General features: G+C 48.0%; 1 protein-coding gene across 4 annotated transcripts in view; it reads right to left on the bottom strand.

The window, feature by feature from the left end:
• CRIM1 (cysteine rich transmembrane BMP regulator 1) overlaps nucleotides 1–19,378 on the bottom strand; it is a 1,425,558-nt gene that overhangs the window by 440,540 nt on the left and 965,640 nt on the right. For all 4 annotated transcript variants that reach the window (XM_069607924.1, XM_069607925.1, XM_069607923.1 and 1 more), the window contains one exon: nucleotides 12,771–12,968. In XM_069607924.1, coding sequence (XP_069464025.1) covers nucleotides 12,771–12,968 — 198 coding nt within the window. The remainder of the gene's footprint in view (nucleotides 1–12,770; nucleotides 12,969–19,378) is intronic.

A 19,378-nucleotide genomic window follows, 5' to 3' on the forward strand; every position in this document is an offset into this window, starting at 1 on the left:
CTGACAAGGTTTCTAGACAAGTCCGATCTATGAAAGTGTCGTCCAAACAGGTGCTCCGCTGCTCCTCCAGAACCATCAAAGCCCATATTGACACCCTCGCTCCAGCCTTGGCCGATTTCTGTAATCACTCTTTCGCCACTGCAATGTTCCCCTCTCCCTTTGAGCACTCCCTTGTGCACCCACTCCTCAAGAAGCAGTCTGCTGATCCTACCTGCTGGAAAACTATCGCTCAATCTCCACCTTTCCTGAGCAAACTCTTGGAAAAGCTTGCCATCTCCCAGCTTACTCTCCACACTGAATCTGTTGGTTGTCTCCATGACCATCAGTCTGGCTTCAGAGCTGCCAGAGGCATGGAAACTGCTCTCCTAAACACCTGTGCTGCTCTCTAACCTTGATTCCAGCATTCCTTCTATTCTCATCCTTCATCTTTCCTCTGCTTTCGACAGGGTCAACATCGCCATCCTGATCAATCGACTCAGAGAACCTGGGCATCAAAGATCAGACCCTAGAGTGACTGACCTACTTCCACTTGGACCGCCACTCCGCTCCCAGGTCGATCGTGGTCCCATTCTCTCCGCCACCTCTCTCTATCTGTGGCATTCCCCAGGGCTCTATCCTCTCACGCTGGTTTTTCAACCTCTACTTGGCCACTTTGGCCTCCCTGATCTCTACCTTATCCTCTAACTTTCAGTGTTGTGCAGATGACTCAGCTTTCCTCCAGGCTCCCCTCATCCTCCTCTCCTCTCTTGCTCATTCCTGACTGTCTATCCACGATTCAGGATTGGTGCGCCTCAAACAATCTCTGCCTTAATGCCAGTAAGACAGAGATCCTTCTCATTGGGACCCTTGCCACTGTGTTTCCTCTCTCACTATAGCAGACCACCTTGGGCCCTCTTCCTTTGCCTTCCTGCGAGGCAAAAAACCTTGGTGTCATCTTCAACGCCACACTCTCTTTCTCTCCTAACATCTCGGACATCACCAAGAAGTCCCACTACCAGCTGCTCCTCCTCAAAGGGACTCTTCCCTTTCTCACTCTCCACCAGAAGCTCACTGTCTCTAAGCTGGACTACTGCAACAGCCACTTTCTCAATCTGTCTTCCTCTAGTCTCCTTCATCTGCAAATAATCCAGAACAGGACTGCAGGACTTAGCCTTGGCCTCAAGCCCTGGGATTGTATTTCTCCAGCCCTGAAATCTCTCCACTGGCTGCAAGGATCAAGTTCAAGAACCTTTGCATTGCCCACAAGGCTTTCTGGGGCCAGTGCCAACACTAAATCCAATGCTCTCTTCCAAAATACCTTCTTTCTCTAACCCTTCACTCAGCTACCTCCAACTCTCTAAGGCTTAGACATTTCTCCAGGCAGAGAGTGGGGGTAGACCTCTTTCCTCTGCTGGTGCCTCCAACTGAAATGGCCTCCCGGCCCCTCTCAAACTTGAGGCGGACAAACTGAAGTTTCGGAAGCAGCTAAAAGCTTTCCTCTTCTCTGCTGCTTTCGCTCTCTCTCCCCCCCTGCTGACCTACCTGACCTACATGTCTGCTGTACTGACTGGCTGCTTGGCTACCCTCAGAGTCTCTCTGAGTCCAGGCTCTTTCTTGATTGGTCACCCTTGCACTGCCTCCGGGCCTACCATGCACTTAGGGGCTGTAACTGTAACCCTGCAGTCCATTGTTCTCCTTGCACAACCAATAGCTGCTCTGCCCTGGCTGCACTTACTGAGAGCATTGCTGCCCTGTTTTCCCCTCCCCTCTCACTTGCACTTCCCTGCTCCCTTTTCCCTTGCACTTCTCGTTCTCACAATGACACAAGGCCTAGTGAGATCGTTTGTCTTGTCCTCCCTCTATCATCCCTCCCTTGTGTACACTTGTGTACAGGCGCATTATAAATGACTTGAATCACATCATATCATTTTATCACAGATGCCCAGAAAAATATACAATGCCGCAGTAAGAAATGGCTAGACTGGCAGCACCCAAATGCCAATCTAGCCAGGTAATTAACGTTAGCAGGACTACTTTATCAGAAATGTCCAGTTAAAAGAAAGTCATACCAAACTGAGGAATGACTAGACTGGCTAAATCAAAATGCCTCTCTAGCCACTAATACCATATATCATGCCTGCTTAGCCTGGACATGGACAACCATTATGATTTATCACACAATCCTGCCCCCCCACACATCCACTCTCCCTCCCACCCACCACCCCAACCTCCACAATCAGCTCCTTGGCCCAGAATTACCTCTGCGTCCCTCTTCCTTGTCCCAGAGCTTTCGTAGAAGGCTCCTTGCCTCATAGGTAAGTACTGGGATGAGGAACAGTGGGACTAGGAGTGATGAAGATTACAGGTAGCTAAATCAGGCATTACCTCCATGTACCTCTACCTCTTCCCAGTACTTTTGTATGAGGCAGAGTGCCTCAAACACACGTACTGCCTCGTATATAAGTACTGGGACGAGGAAGAATAGGGCTAGGAGTAAGCAAGGCATTAAACACAAGTAGTAGCGCAACACCATTGAGTTGGCTGGGCTTCAGCACTACCCCCCCTGACATTTTGGGTTATATTGACTCAACTTGGCTAACCATTAGAGCAGTTGCCAGACCGAACAGGACACAGATTTTAAACGGCACCTGGTTTTTGCTGTTAACAAGAACCCAGCAATTACCAACGTAAAGCATTTCCCTGTTAGTACCTGCATTCAAATTCCACATTGTTTAGGCGATTGAAATCGTGATGTGGGTTTAGTACTTGCATGCCAGGGGAGTGATTGGAAGGGTAGAGAGGGAACAGGAGACTTATAGGAGAGAGTTAACTGCTTGTAACATTGAATCTGCACTAGAATAGTCTCATTAAAATGCGTAAATAATTTGGATGCGCCCACACAAATAAGTTTCCCCCTCCCCACCGCATGTGAAGTTAGCGCCTCTCCCAACATTTGAAGGGTTAGCCCCCCCCGAAATGAAGGTTTTCTTGTGCCCCTGTACACAAGCACACACACCATTCACCTTACACACCCAGTCATCCACACATTTAAGTGTGCACCCTTTCACCATACACTCACACAGGTAGCCACCTATACATTTATGTGTGCACCCTTTCACCATGCAGGCACACCCCCAGAGCCACCCATACATTTAAGTGTGCACCCTTTCACCATACACACACAGGCAGCCGGCTATACATTTGATTGTGCACCCTTTCACCATAGACTCATACACGCACACCTCATGGAGTTGAGGGGGGGCCCTATTACTTAAAAAAGAAATTGGGGCTCATTACGGGTCCAGCGGTAACCGTGCCGGTGCTACCGGCAGACCCATAAAAATTTACTATGGGCTGACTTCCCGGTGCCACCGTGCTATTTCAAGTCCGGCGGCTGGGAAATCAGGTGCCGGTAATTTCGTTAAAACCCAGACTCCACGGGGATGGGGACACAGAAGCACCTGCACCATTGTTAACGGTGCCGGTGCTTCCGTGACAGGTCTGCCTACCATGGCTGCTGTGCCTGGCAGGGTCAGACCTGTCGGGCACGGCAGCCCCACCAGGCAGACCTGTAATATGCCGGTCCGGAAACAACAGTGCCTGTAAGCTTACCAGCACCGTTGTTTCCGGACCGGCATGGTCAGAATGAGCCCCATTGTTTCTTTTTTAAGTCACTATAACTTCATTAAGAAATTATTTCAGTTAAGGACCGAACCATAATCAAAATAATTTCTTTATGATGGCTGAGTGGCTTCAAAAACAAACAATTTATTTTTGAAGGCATAGGGTTCCCCACCCCATGACATGGAGGCCTCCAGCCTAGGGTCTTCCATGTCACAGGGTACGGGGGCCCTCAGACTTCAAAAAGAAAGTTTCTTTTTGTAGTCACTCTGCCTTCATAAAGAAATTATTTCTGTTACAGAAATGTTCTTTATGAATGCAGAGTGAATTTCAAAAGAAACTTTTTTTTTTACTGGGGCCCCCTCCCAGCCATGTGCTGGTGGGGCCCCCATACCGCGGGCCCCCCCGCACCGCGGGGGCTGCGGGGGCCCCTGTTACGCCAGTGCTAGTGGCAAACAAGTCTAATGGAGGATGACCCCAGAGGGGAAAAGATATGGTCTAAAATGTTTCTGCTGAGCTGCCACTCTTACTCTTCGGGTAGAGAATCTCTGCTTAGTTAGTCTGCTAGAGGATTGAGTTCCCCTGGAACATGTTGCAACAGTAGGAACATGTTCCGTTTGAGTGCCAACTTCCACATTTTTTGGGCTAGCCTGGACAGATAGTTTGTGCCTCCCTGCTTGTTTATGTAAAACATGGCAGTGGTGCTGTCTGTGAGGACTTGTACTGCTTGGCCTGATTGATGTACCTGAAAGGCTTGTACGGCTTTGAGCACTGCAAGCAGCTCTTAAAGGTTTGTGTGATTTTGGGCTGTGATGTGGGTCCACAGGCCATGCGCTGTATGGTGAAGGTAATGTGCTCCCCATCCGATGAGTGATGCATCTGTTGCGACAATCACTTGCACTGTAGGGTTGTTAAAGAGTTTCCCTTCAACAAATTTGCCTTTGTCCACCAGCGTAGCGCTTGAACCTGGGTTAGTGAAAACAACCACTAGATCATCCCACTGACCTCTTGCCTGAGATGACTGTTTCGCTAACCACACTTGCATTGGGCGCATGCGCAACTGTGAGTGCGGAACCAGGTAAATGCATGAGCCATCATCCAGCGCAAGAGCATTGCTTTGCGTACGATTATTTCGTGACAGGCTAGATAATGAGCTATTTGCAGCAGTATGTTTTGCACTCTCATTTGTCGCAAAGACTAGTTAATCTTCTGTCTTTAACATAGCTCCTAAGAACTGTTTTGTTTTGCTTGGAGCCAGACTTGATTTCTTCTTGTTGATTGAGAATCCCAATGAGAACAGAAGATTGATTGTCCTTTGGGTATTTTGCTTGCAAATTTGACGGGAGACCCTTGTTATTAGCCAATCATCCAGATAAGGGTGCACTGGGATTGACTCTCTGCGTAGGTGCGCTGCCACTAGCGCTAGTACCTTGGTGAATACCGTTGGAGCGGAGGCTGCGCCGTAGCGTAGCACCTTGAATTGTTAGTGTTGCTATTTTGAAGCTCAGGAATATTGTGTGCGCTGGAAACAGTGAAATATGAAAGTCTGTATTATCCATGTCCAAGGTTGCTATGTAGTCCCCCTGTTTTAGCAGTGGGATTACTTTCTGTAGCGTTGTCATGCAGAATATTTGTTGCTCGACATATGTATTCGCAGGGCAGAGGCGTAGGACAAAGCGCATTATTAGGTCTTTCTTTGGCACAAGGAAGAACATAGAATAGATACCCTTGTTTACCTGGTTTGCCGGGATTTGTTCCATGGTGTCTTTTAGTAGCAGTGCTTAGACCTCTTCTAGCACAAATGCGTTGTTCTTCCTGTGTAGTTTGTCTTTGTATTGGTGGGTGGCTGGCTGGTGTTTGTATTAGCTCGATGCAATAGTCCCTGCGACAGTGGAAAGTACTCACTTGTCCAACATGATCCCTCTCCCATGCGCGAGTAAAGTGAGAAATACAGCCTCCTACAGGAGAGGCAGGGGAGAGGACCTGTAGTGGTTGATCGTTGCGTAGGGGGGGTGGAGCCCTCTCTTGAGGAGGAGGATCTGTCTCTGCTTCTGAACCTTCTGTGGCCTCTTTGAAAGTTTTATTGGGAGGAACCCCACAATGAACCAACATGTATTTGAACCTCCTATCTGCACAAAGTGTTTGTTTGTGAGTTGTCCCAGGGATTTGAGGGTGTCATATTCCTCCTTAGCACCTCCTGAACCACTTTACCAAATAATGCGCTGGGCTTGATAGGCATGTCAAAAGGGTGGCTTGGGTCTCCAACTGGAAATCTGATTGATGTAGCCATGCATGGCGGGTACCTTCCGCCACAATTCTCCCTGAATTGTCTGCTGCGTCCAAGTTATTTTTAAGAATGAAGCTTGTTACTAGTCTCCCGTCAGCGATTGTTTGCAAGAGCTGTGTCTTTAAGGGTCCTGGACCAAGTCTATTTGCTGTGAGATCTCGTTCCACTTGTGGCAATTACAAATGGACAGTAGCATAGTGTTGTTTGCTATCCTCACTTGATAGGCAGCCGAGGAAGCTACTTTCCAGCCTAGGGTGTACATCTTTTTGCTCTCCTTGCCAGGAGGGGCTTCAGCAGAGGCTAAAGGTGTTTCTGCTCTGTTCCTTGTGGTGGTGACTACTAGAGAGTCAGGCTTTAGCTGCCCCCTAATGTACAATGGGTCTGATGGGGCTGTTCTAAACGTTTTTTTCAATGCGTGGGTTGACTGCCCTTGTTAGATTGGGGAGTAGGTACAGAAGGCTGAATGCGCCTTTGGACAGACTGAAGCAGTGGGATGAACTGTGCTGCAGATCTCTTATCCCAAGGATGTCCTCAACAAAGTCTTTATCGACTTGAGCTTCCTGGGTATCGATTTTAAAGTGTTCTGCAGCTTTTAAAAGAAGGTCCTTGTACTGCAGCTGGTTGCCCACCAGGATATCAGCCACTGGATGGTCGGTATGGTCTGGGGATTGCATGATGTATACATCATCGTCATAGTATTGATCTGTGTCCCTTATGTCCCCTTGGTCTTCTAGGACTGCTATTGAGCCAGGATCCTGGGAACCTTGAGTATCGTAATAATACATGTCATCAGCCACATCTTGATAGGTAGAGGTATTATTTATGTTGCGTCCAGGTGGGCTCTTTTGGCATTGGGCTGTTTGTTACCTACCTCGCTTTGAGGGGGGGCTGGAGGTTAGGTTGGGAAGTTGATCTGGGTGTTGATCCAAAAAAGAAATCACAAAACTAGACATTCTCCTTATGACCCTATCACATGGGAGGAGCTTGGCAACACTGAGGGAACAGGTACAGAGGGAGGCTCTGGAGCAGGTTGTCGTTTGGGGTAGAAGAATCCATATTCTTTGAACTGTGGGATTTTGAGGCTTGGGTGAATGAGGATTTTGAGTTTTCCGATGTCTTTGCCTTGAGTAGGGAGTCAAACATATTTTTTGAATTAAATCACACATTTTGGAATTTTCAGTAGGGGCTGTTGATGCGTCATTCGATACATGGTGGCCGGAACCCAAGGCCTTTCCCGATTTGGTTGCAGTGTCAGAAACAAGCGTTGGCGTCTGTTTTGGGTGCCTGTCATGTGGTGATTGCGACCGGGGTGGCCAAGAGGACAGGTATTTTTTAGACTCTCCCCTCAACACTGCGTGTAGCTTATTGGTTGACGGTGTAGTCGACTGTCGGCCATGGGGATGTGCTTAGTGTGTAATGGAGGTGCTTGAGCCGCCGGGCGTCGTCTCCGTAGCAGAACAGGTGGCCTGCCTGTTGGAGTCAGGGGCTCGCACGTGGGAATCCATCGGGTCCCGATCACCCTCAGTGTCACTCAGGACACAGATATCGCTGGAGACTGCCTCGACGCCCATGGCGGCCTCGGCCTGCATGGCGTGGTGGGCCCAACGTTCTCTGATCCTTTAAAGTTTTGGCCAAAACAGTTTGCAGGATTTAGTATTTTTCCGAGTGCTCTCTAGGGAGGCAAACATTACACACACTGTGTGAATCCTTCCAGGGAAACTTCCTCTTACAGGAAGGAGAGAATTGAAAAGGTATCGAAGGATGGCAGTCTGGTGAAATACAAGGAAGTATAAGGGAATATGCATTCCCTAAGTGAGATGGATTATGACCCTCCCCAACTCATTCTAATGAGTAGGGCTGAGGCAGACAAATTTCATCGAGATGGGAGTTGTTGTCGACGAATGGTCTTGTCCCCGAAGCCGTCGCCGGAGATGTTGCAGTGTACGGTCGTCGATAAGACAGAAAGAAAGTCTAAATTTTAACTTTTTTTAAGTAATGGCATCAGCCAGAAGAAAGAACTCCACGATATACGTCCGACTATGTTGGTTGAAGAAAACAATCTGAGGGACCTCGACGGGTGAAGGACCATGGGTACAGTGGATGTCACACTAGGGATAGTATTACTGGCACATCCTGTTGACATCCCTTTGAGTTTCAAAAACAAAAAATGTAATAGTCTGTGCTACCACTAGATGTCGGCTTATGCATAGCATGTGATAGAGATAGATATATATATAACAAAAAAGACTGCAAGCAGCCAGAGAACGGTGGCACTCTGTTCATTTAACAACGAACACCGACCCCTAGGTTCTCTGTACAAAGTCCTTTATTAAAGCATTAGCGGACAAGGATGGACAGAGAAAATGGCAACTACGTGTTTCACCCTTGCAGGCTTCGTCAGATATACATATCTAAGAAGATATAAGAAGGTTAGTGAGTGTGTGCATACACACACACACACACACACACACACACACACACACACACCTTCTTATATCTTCTTAAAGTACTTTCCATAGAATTGGATTTGACCTCATAGTGCACATACATGGGGCAATAAGCAGGCCTCAAACAGAGAATTCATTCTTGGACATGCTGATCAACTCATTTTCTGGAGCGGTTTCATTCTTCCTTACTTTAGTTTCCCTGTATATGGCTCTAATTTGTATTAATGTTGGGTTTTTATATGTATTTTTTGTACTAACACAAGTATGTAGTAAGTTTGATATTTGTCCTTGCCGAAGGCCAGGGCCTCTATCTACGGCAGAAAAGTTATATCACAATTGTTTTGTACTTGCGTTTCGGAATTTAAAAAAGTAAAACACAGGACAGAGATCAAAAAGCATCCTTTCAGGTCCTTGCTGATGCTCCTCGCACAACTTTGCTGCAATCCTGTCCAGCACTGCGGGCTGCAGCCGCAAGCATATTTTTTTTCTCCCCTTTAAACGTACAGCTTCGGCCATGACGCATGACCCAATAAGTAAATCAGAGTAGGCATTCGTCCTTGCCGAGGGCCAGGCCCATTGTCCATGCACCAAAGTTATATCACTATGTTTTGTGCTTACATGTGGACACTGGAAAAATAAAACACTAAACAGGTTTGCCAAACCATGCTTTCAGGTCCTTGGTGAGGCTCCTTGCGCAGGTGTTTCACCATTCAGTACACCACTTCAGGCTGTAGCCGCAAGCAAAATATGTCTTCCCATTCAAACCCAGGGTCCCGCCATGCTGCATGCCCCAATAATCAAATCAGAGTATACGATAATCAAGTGATTGCACTTAATCTAGTCCTTAATCTAGTACTTTAAACAGATTACGCTGCTGCTGTTGATGGGGTTCTTTTGTGAAGGTGCCCTTCCTTCTTCAAGTCTTAGGTTTGAATAGGAGAGTGAGCCATTTTCACCTCAGCACTGTGTCATAAGTAACAGTTGTCGTAATGAAGCAGTCTTCAAAACCATTCTTGATGTTCTATTTATTGTAAGAACTAAGACACATAACTCGCCTCGCTAGAGACTTTCTCAAGGCATGTGGATTGTGGGCCAGTTCATTGCTGCGAGGTTGTGGAAATGAGTCCAGCATCCAATCCCAATATCTTCTCCCACTATGGTCGCAAATAAGGGTGGGTAATGATTTCAAGGGGTGGGCACCTGGTTCGGCGTGCTTGGTAAGTATCTGCTGCTTAGCATTTTCTCGGAGTGTATGCAGCGATAGTCACAGCGATCTGCTGATGCAATCCTGTGCAGCACTGCGGGCTGTAGCGACAGACAGAATTTTAGCCACGGGCAGAATTTATTTTCCCATTCAAACCCATCCCGATGTTGAAAAACTTGACCACATAAGCCAGTCCCTGGTGACCATGCCCACTTTAACCCCATTGCCAGTCCTTCGTGGTCATGGCGAGTAGCCAGATTATCAGAGTCATGGCCTTTGGTAATGACTCGGACAAACTGCCCACTGCCCATGGCTAATGGCTATACTTCAGGTCACCAAAAGGTATATCACTATTTTTTGTACCTACATTATAACTTTTCAAAAAAATAAAACAGATACATTGTTAAAACCATGCTTTCAGGTCCTAGCCAATGCTCCCTGCACATCTTTCCTGCAAATCCATTCATGCTTTATTTTTTGAAAATTGCCAAAATATACATGCATAAAATAGTCATAACTTAGCTGCCAGTTGACAAAATCCATTCAGAATTTGCAGAAAAATTGAAGGTTGGGTCAATAATCTTTCTAAAATCATGTGTGTGCATTCATCAAACAGCAACAAAGTTAAAAGCCAACTCAAAATGTTGAAACCACCCTCTAATTTTGCCCTGTCCATCCCACCAAACTGTCAAAATGTTCAAATCTGGGTCTTAAATCTTTTGCAAACATTTGTGCACATTCCTGAAACACCACCAAATGTATAAGCCTCTCAAATATTTTGGTACCCCCCCTCTAATTTTGTTCTCTCTTGGCAAAACAGGACCAAACTTTGTAGAACCATTCCAGGTCACGTCTAGAAGGATAGCATCAAAAAAAAAAAAAAACTGCTTTTCACCAACCTGTAATGCTAAAATATATATGAATGCCCCCGAACGTCTGAGATGTTCACAAACATTACAGAGCTGTCCCCGGACTGTTTGCGGACTTTGGAGAAGATAAAAAAAAAAGTTTTGACTTTATGGTCATATCTCATTCTCATCACCCCTCATCTCCCCAGAGATTTGTTTCATTAGTTTGACAAGTACAAAGTTGTGTTTTTTAATATGTTTTTACTGCGATATTCACAGACTACGTGCGCTGTTTGCGAATCCAACATGACGTCCGTTTCAAAAGTTTTGATGCACCTCACACTTTTCACCATTCAATCAGCGGGCGTGCCAGATGACATCACGACGGTTCCATGTGTTAACATCCCACAAAAATATCGCGATGCAAGAATAGCGCCATATTTTTGCAGCGATATTGACCCATGGACCCTGCGGGGGACACCCCGGCAAGCCCCGCATTATTTTAAAATTTGCGGGGGACACCCCCGCTTCCACAAAATATCCTCCCCAAAAATATTGCCTATGGCGAGACAAATGGCCACATGTACGGCAATATTTTTGGTGGGGATATTTTGTAGGGATACCCATCACGACAGCCCCAGGGCCAATCGGAGGCCTGGCCACAGACCGAACTGCTTTTTAGCCATTTTAAAAAAACACTACTGGACGGATTTACAGAGAACTTACAAAAAGCACACTTTCTGGACCAACCTGTCGCTCCTCCCGCAAATCTGGTGACAAATCTGTCCAGCGGTTTGGGCTGTAGGCATGAGCAAAATGTATTTTCCATTGCGTCCATGAGAAAAATAGCAAATCTTGGGACCCCGCCCCATACGTTTTCTCCCTCGTGACGAAACCCCAAACTTCGCAATCAGAGGGGGCTGTATACTTTTTGTGCAACGTTCGGTGAGGATTCGTCCAAAAGGTGCTTTTCCTATGCAACTTAACCATAACTACACGGCTGCTAATAAACATTATATATATATATATATATATATATATATATATATATATATACACACACACACACACACACACACACATCTTCACTGCTGCCTACATATGTAGCGGTCAGTATCCTGTGATGTCACTTCGTGTGAGCTCACTTCATGCAAAATAAGGGACACCTTGTTCCCACAAATCCTAGGGCTGGCCCTGATCAGTACGGATCTAAGCGACACACTCCGATAAGTGGTTGTACACCAGCCACCATCTGCCTGCTCTTTCCCCATTGGAAGTTGCTGCATACCTTTTCTGAGACAGAAAAGTTGTCTCAGGGGGACAAATGATGCAGTCAGTTGCTTAAGATGTGGCTTGCTTGGAATAACATGCTTTCCTCATCTTTATTCAACCAGAGTTTAAACGTAGTCACATCTGCATTAAGAAGGACACTGAGAATAATCTGCTCCAGAATGGCAATGTGCTTGCCAGCCAGGCATCCTACAGTGAGCAGCCCAGCCTAACATTTCATTCAATTAGTTGTCCTTTTTTCTGTGAAGGCGTCACATTTTATTGCACGGTCTACAGATAAAGCTGGAGCAATCCTAAACGATAATAGTCTACAAGAGTATGGTTGTAGTAGGTATTCAGTTTGGCAAAATTAAGATCTTCAATCCGGACTATATATTATAACCTACTCTGTTTAAACTGGCCCTTTTGACTTATTAATATGTATATACAACAAATGTAATTCTCCTTTAGAAATTGGAATCTAAACTGCTGCTCACTGATAACTTGCTACTCCCTGGCCACAACGGTTTGGTTACCTAAGGTGTCCTAAAAAGATGCAAAATTCACACAAAGAGGCAAAAATGTCCGCTATCCATGGATTCTATAACGTCTGCATTAAGTTTGCAAAGAATCATTTATTCAAAAAGAGCTCTAGGCCCGAATACGAAATGTGCCGTTCTGAATTCTCGGGTTATATGCACTCCAGTCTACAATACAATAATTCTTGCTTTGCAGCATCAGACAGACACATAGGTCCTTTATGACTAGAGTGCGCCATTTAAATAGAGCATATGTCGCAATATCCTTCACTGGAAATGTAATAATGGTTTACCAGGAAGTATGTTGTGAGAATACTCCGAGTGTAGGTGGCCTAGTACATGCACACAAGCTTAAGTCCTAATAATGCAGAACCGCGAAAACATGAAATACTTTTGCATAGCAGTTGTCAAGAGCAATGGGTGTACCAAAACAATGTAAATAAATATAAAGTAGCTCAAAACGTGTCAAGACTGACGCCACACATCTAACCAATCAGAAGCTGTGTACATGGCTAGCACATTTAGAACAGTTTAAACCCCGACCGGCCAGATACATTAAAAACATAGGAGTCCTACCTTCACACACCGGGCAGCACTCCCCAGGTACTTTCACCGGGTTCATGCAACTCTGCCCGCAAGCTGTGGCCACGCAGTGCGGCTCGCCGTTGATGCACTGGCAGAACGTGCAGTCATCTTCTCTCCAGCGGTCTCCGTGAGCCCGAATCTGTCCATTGGCATAGCAACCAGCCGGGTTATGAACAGGATACACTGGATCTGCGTTTGGAAGCACATGCGCACAGTGAAGATCGAAAGCTTAGTACGGGTGTTACTGTAATACAAATCAACCTTTACACCAGAGAACGTGTTTCTATGGACTCTCTCCCATTATAAGAATTTGAAACAACCCAAGTGCTGCACAGGCCCCGAGACGGATGCGGCACACCAGACCAATTCGCTTGGAAGACACTTGGCCGCATTCATTACAGAAAATGAAACAATTATTATGTTACAGAAAAAAAGAGCAAACCCTTTATATAAAACGATAAACCAGACAGGACCAGTAGGGAAATCACTGATCGAATTAACCATAGATGGATATGGAGACATGCATGTGGGCAGAGTCCTTGGGAAGATAGGGTGACTAATCATAAGCGGGCCACCCCCACCCCAGACACGTTCTGCACCGCTCCCCACTCTGCATGTCTACTGGATCAGCACTGACCAGTGAGAGCTCCACGCGGAGGGGGAGGCGGAGGGGGAAGTAGAGGGGAAGGGGGAGGGAGGAAGAGTGGCAGGGCCTGCAATCGTGCAGCGTTTCCCACATGGGCCCCTTCACAACTTTCACAGTTTATGGCTCGTCAGAGCACCCTGTGTAGGACCTGAGAAATGTCCAGAGCTGCGCAGCATGCCTTGTGATGACGCAGCATTGCCACCTGTGCTGGAAAAGAAGTGTTCTTCCTTATCCTGGATTATGCGCTACCAAACCATGCCACCTCAGCATGCTGCTGTGCCTTGCTTAGTTTCACCTCACCGGGGAGGTAGATTTAAGGCTCTGACAACAATGTGACAAATTGAAGTTCATCCAGCAGGCAGTCAAGGTGAACCTATTTAGATGTGCCATATCAAACCGCATGCACACAGCATCTCGTTGTGGGGCAGCACAATCCTCTACTGGTATGAAAACTCTGCAGCTGTCAATTATGTAACATCAATAAATCAGAATGACTCACTACTATAGCTTCATATTTATACAGCAGAAATATTAGAATGCTAGATTGCTGTATCCTATTGTAAGTCAAAATGTCTGATAGCAACAAATAATGCTGTGCATAGTGCCAATCGAAGCAAAGATTGAAGTCTAAATCTGCAGATACATGAATGTTGGACTACACTTCCCACAATGGTTTTATAGGTTACCATGACAATAAAAATCCCCAGACATACAACTATGTATTGCAATGCTAATTGCCCCAGAGTAAAAATCTTGTCCAGCGCTTTTCAGGCTACCAGTGCATGCAAACACAAGATGAATCTTTGTGAGTTGTCCAACAGAGGTGGGCAAGGTCAACTTCTCAGTGCACAAGCAGCTATGGGTTAAGGACAAGGGTATTCCAGTTTTCCTCTTCTCCCCTCCCCTCCCCTCGTTTATAGCCCACACCTTTAGGTGAGGCCCATACCGCTTGAACGAACACAATTCGAGATAATCATCATAAATTGTATATAAACCAAGAAATTGAAGTTAGTGACTAGAGTACTCAGTCCCCTTTCCTCGAAACGGTTGGGTGTTCACCAACATGGGAATGGTACCGGAAGCTTTGGCAGCGAAAAACTGACCTTCCCCTTTAAATTTAGTATAGCGCATGGGAACACACTCCCCTCCCAATCCCGCCCCCCCTCCCCGATGTCCCATCCTGCAGCGCCTCACCTCGGTCCCCTTTAAAAACATCGGGTGCTTACATATTTGGCTACTCTGGATATATTAGCCCCTGACATGCAAACGGGGGAAGGTGGGTGGGGAGTATGGAGGAAAGGGGAATATGGACTAGGAGTACTCTAGTCACTACAGTAAGTAACTTGAATTACTCACTTGTCCCTTCCCCTTTCCTCCATCATAGCGGGTGATTCCACTGAACATGACCATAGGGTGGAGCTGTGACAACGTGCCTCATATCTAGGATGAAGCATAAAGGTTCTTCAGAACCAGGGGGCGTGGCTAAGCGGCCATGCGGTGAGGAGCACGAAAGGGGAGCTCCCGAATGATCCTGATTTAATCCGCTTTTAAAACTGACTTACTCAGCCGGAAAGTTTACCGACGGGCGCAGGAAGATCTACCGACCATCCGATCCAAGCCCTGTAGAGGACCGGACCGGGGAACGAGGGGAAAAAGGGTAGCAAACAAGCAGTGCACCGAAAGCAAGATGGTGGCCCGCTGACACACAACCAACGGCCCAGAAACCCAGAGCGGGAGACTACGAGAGGCTGCCGGTCGGCGCTGCGAACCCGGGAAGGAAGGAAGAGGGGCCGCGGCAGGGCGGCTGAGGAGAGCCGGATAAACCCCCAGGTAGCGGGTGCCGGGGCCCCGTGGAACGGCAACAGTGAGCGTCTGGGGAGAGGAGAGCGGCGGCGACGGGACGTGGTTGCAAGAAGGCGGCGCCGAGAGAGAGCGCAACAAGCTCCGTAAGCCGAGGAGGACCCGTGCCGAGGACAGCGTCACCTCCAGCCCCGGAAGATCGAGAGCGGGGGATCCAGGAGAGACCCAGCAGCTAGCAGGCCCGCACGGCACCCGGGGGGGGCGTGCGGAAGCACCTGACAACACAGGGTACCCCTGGCAGAGACACAAAGGGTGCATGCAGACCACCCTAGCACAACGGGCAGAACCCGAGCCCGGAAACCGGGGGAAGAGGGGCAGGAGGAGAATAGGGGGTACGTAGCAAGCCAAGAGGAACCGGCTGCCGGCGGCCCCCATCTAACTGGGACCGGACAGTCATGGTGGACATAGGCCTCCTTCGCCAGGACGCGAGAAACCTGGCGGATAGAGTGACAACAGTGGAGCAGTAGGTACAGCAGAGCACAGCGGACTCCGCCACCATGAGGACCCAATTGACGGATGTGCTCCAGAGAGTCAAGATCCTGGAAAGGAGGGCAGAAGATGCAGAAGGTAGGGCAAGGAGGAATAACATCCGCATAAACGGGGTTCCGGAAGGAGAGGAAGGGAACGACCCCACGGAATATATCGAGAACATGCTCCTACAGGAGATTGGAGCTGGAACTCTGTCCCAAGGCTTTGTGGTGGAACGGGCACACAGAGCACTGATGCGAAGACCCAAGCCGGGTGCCCCTCCAAGAGCCATGATCGCCAAAATTATGAACTTTAAGGACAGAGAAAAGATACTGGCGTTCGAGAGGAGGAGGGGAGATTATCAGAAATGCATCCAAGATCACCACATATCCGGACTACACAATTACGGTCCAAAAACAAAGGGCGCAGTTTGGCCCCACAAAGGAACGCCTCAGGAAAGCAGAGATACGATACATGCTTTTGTTTCCGGCCAAATTGAAGGTGATACACAAGGGGAAGACACACTTCTTCGAGTCCACGGAAGAGGCAAATACGTGGATGGACGCCCAAGGAATCCCCCAACTGGAGCAGCGAAATGCTAACAGAGGCAGAGCCCAGCCCGGGCGAGAGATCCGCAGATAGTTAGAACCAAGGAAGCCGAGTATCAACGAATGAGAAGTCAGGAACAGGAAAATAAATAGGAAGGGAGCAACCAACCCTAACAAACCGCACCAGCCGAGCAGGACGCACCCCCAAGAAGTGCGACAGAAAGTTCAGATGCCAGTTCTAAGGCATCACGCTGCAGCAAGCCGGCCTCATCCAGAGGAGCAAGGCAAGAGAAGCGGCGAGGCCCGAGCAGGGGGAGGGTGGCTGGGCGTTAGTTTTTTAGTTACAGTTCAAGTTATTGATAGACAAGAAGAATTGGAAGATGGCATTGGCGTTGGAGGAACGATCAAAGACTATGATGGGGAAATACCTGCACATAGGGACTGGAGCGAACCACAACAAAGATCCAGGAGACAGGGCCCACAAGAGGAGAAGAGAGCGAGCCCCACCCGGGGGACCCCGGTCAGCAGCAGTGAACACGGAAGCAGGGTAACGAGCAAGCAAATAGGGCCATGGGACGATGAGGCCAGGACTGCAAACACCCATGATCCGGGATGAGCTAACAATAGCAACATGGAACGTGAGAGGCCTTAACGCGTACGTTAAGAGACTGAGTCTACACCTGGCTGAACAAAATGAAGGTCAAGATATCAATGCTCCAAGAAACGCACCTGACAAGAGAGAAGCAGTCCAAGATCGACAAAAAATGGGGGGGCAAGAATATAGTGCCACATATTCCAACTATGCAAGGGGGGTACTGATTTCGATCGCCCCAGGAGTTCCATTCCAACTCATTAAAAAGGAGATCGACCAAGAAGGAAGAACGGTGATAGTGCATGGAATGCTAGAGAACAGTGAAGTGTGCCTAGTTAACACCTATGCTCCAAATCATGACACGAGAGAGTACTTCAGGAAACTAACACCTAAACTAGCCCAGTACAGAGACACAACGTTCATCTGGGCAGGGGATTTCAACTGCGCCCTGAACCCGCTCCTAGACCGATCGGATGATGAACTTAGGAGGCCAGCGCCACCTGCCAAGGAACTACAGAGGGCGCTGGATCACCTGAAGCAGGCGGACGTCTGGAGACAGGTACATGGGGCGAGAAGAGGGTACAAACACTACAGCGCACCCCACGGAACATTTACACGGATAGATTACATAATCACGGGCACTGAATCACTACACGAATTCACAGGTATTAGCATTAAGGCCCGAATGCTTTCAGACCACGCTCCAATACTGACATCATGGGCACACACACAGGGGAGAGCCCCAATACCAACGTGGCGACTCCGGGCAGAAGCTCTGGACGAGGGAGAATTCCAAGAACACCTACAGGGGGTAATAGAGGATTACTTTGAACACAACACAGGAAGTGTGGAGAGTAACGCCGCGATCTGGGATGCGTTCAAGGTGGTACTAAGGGGGGCAGCGATCGGCAAAATGGGCGGTTTAAAGGGAGCGGCCATAGCAAAACTCAAAGACCTAGAGAAGCAGCTAGAAATAGAAGAACAGAGGGAGCAAGCAGCGGGGGTGGAGCCGGGGGAACTGATGGAGCTGAGAACGGGGTGCATAGAACTCTGGGAGAAGCTGGGACGGTTCAATTATGGGAGGTATTTACAAAGGTTACATGTGGAAGGGGACAAACCCAGTAGGCTCCTGGCCTGGCTCACTAGGCAAGAAAATAAGAGGAAACCCATTACAGTGTTAGAAGACGAGACAGGGGGGGAGGTGAGGGGCCAAGAGCACATTAATCATTTATTTGCGGAGTTCTACGAGGAATTATACGCCCCCAAACCGGAGGTAGACCCTGAGGACATAACCAATGCATTAGCAGAAATAAGCTTGCGAAAGTTAACAGAGGAGCAGGCACAAATGCTTGATGCCCCACTCAAAGAGGAAGAGATAGAGGGTATAATAGCAGAACTCCCCACAGGCAAGTCCCCGGGCCCGGACGGACTCCCAGGAGAGTTCTATAAAAAGTTCAAAGACACTATCACCCCAAGGTTATTGGAGACATATCAAGATGCATATGAAAGTGCACGACTACCGGCTAGCATGTCGGAGTCAATCATCGCCCCGATCCTTAAGCCAGGGAAACTGCCCACAAGGTGCACGTCATACAGGCCAATTTCCCTTATAAACCAGGACGTTAAGATACTAACGGCGGTTTTAGCTAACCGTCTGAAGCAGATGATCCCCAACATTGATACATCCTGATCAAACAGGTTACGTCCCTGGGCGAAACACAGCGTGGAACCTCCGTAGAGTACACCACGTGATAGACAGAACGAGCCAGGAACGGGGAGAATGTGCGATAGCGTCTCTTGACGCAGTCAAAGCATTCGATTCGGTGAATTGGGAGTGGATGGTGAGGGTCCTCGCCCACTTCGGCATTGGAGAAGGGTTCCTCAGATGGATCAGTCTACTGTATAGTGAGCCCAGAGCCAGAGTTAAGACAGGGAGATATATCTCAAAGGAATGGAGGATCTATACAGGAACGAAACAAGGGTGCTCACTATCAGCAATGTTATACATTTTGGCCCTGGAACCACTGGCAGTCTTCCTTAGAGCAGAATACGGAGACACAGGGATAGAGGTAGACGGGGTGCTCCACCAAATTTCGCTATACGCGGACGATGTGTTATTGTTCGTAGAAAACCCCCGCACTAACCTGCCCTGCCTCTTGGAAGCAATAGGAGCATACACCAGACTCTCAGGTATAGCAATAAATAAAGAGAAGTCCCTGATCTTCCCCCTGGCGAATCTGAGACGGGCCCCACCTGAGGGACTCCCAGATGTGGGCCTAGCGTGGGCGCCACAATCCTTCAAATATCTGGGGATAGAGGTCCACCACGACATTGCAGACTCTCGCCGACATAATACACAAGCAGCTCTGGACACAACACGAAAATGCATGGCCTTCTGGAAAACACTTCCACTGGGGATGATAGGCAGGGCCGCTCTCTTGAAAATGGTAGTACTTCCACGCCCGTTATACTTCTTCACAAACAT

This window comes from Ambystoma mexicanum, chromosome 4q (assembly GCF_040938575.1).
Source record: "Ambystoma mexicanum isolate Mex_15411 chromosome 4q, UKY_AmexF1_1, whole genome shotgun sequence".
In the NCBI taxonomy this organism is placed as follows: Eukaryota; Metazoa; Chordata; class Amphibia; order Caudata; family Ambystomatidae; genus Ambystoma; species Ambystoma mexicanum.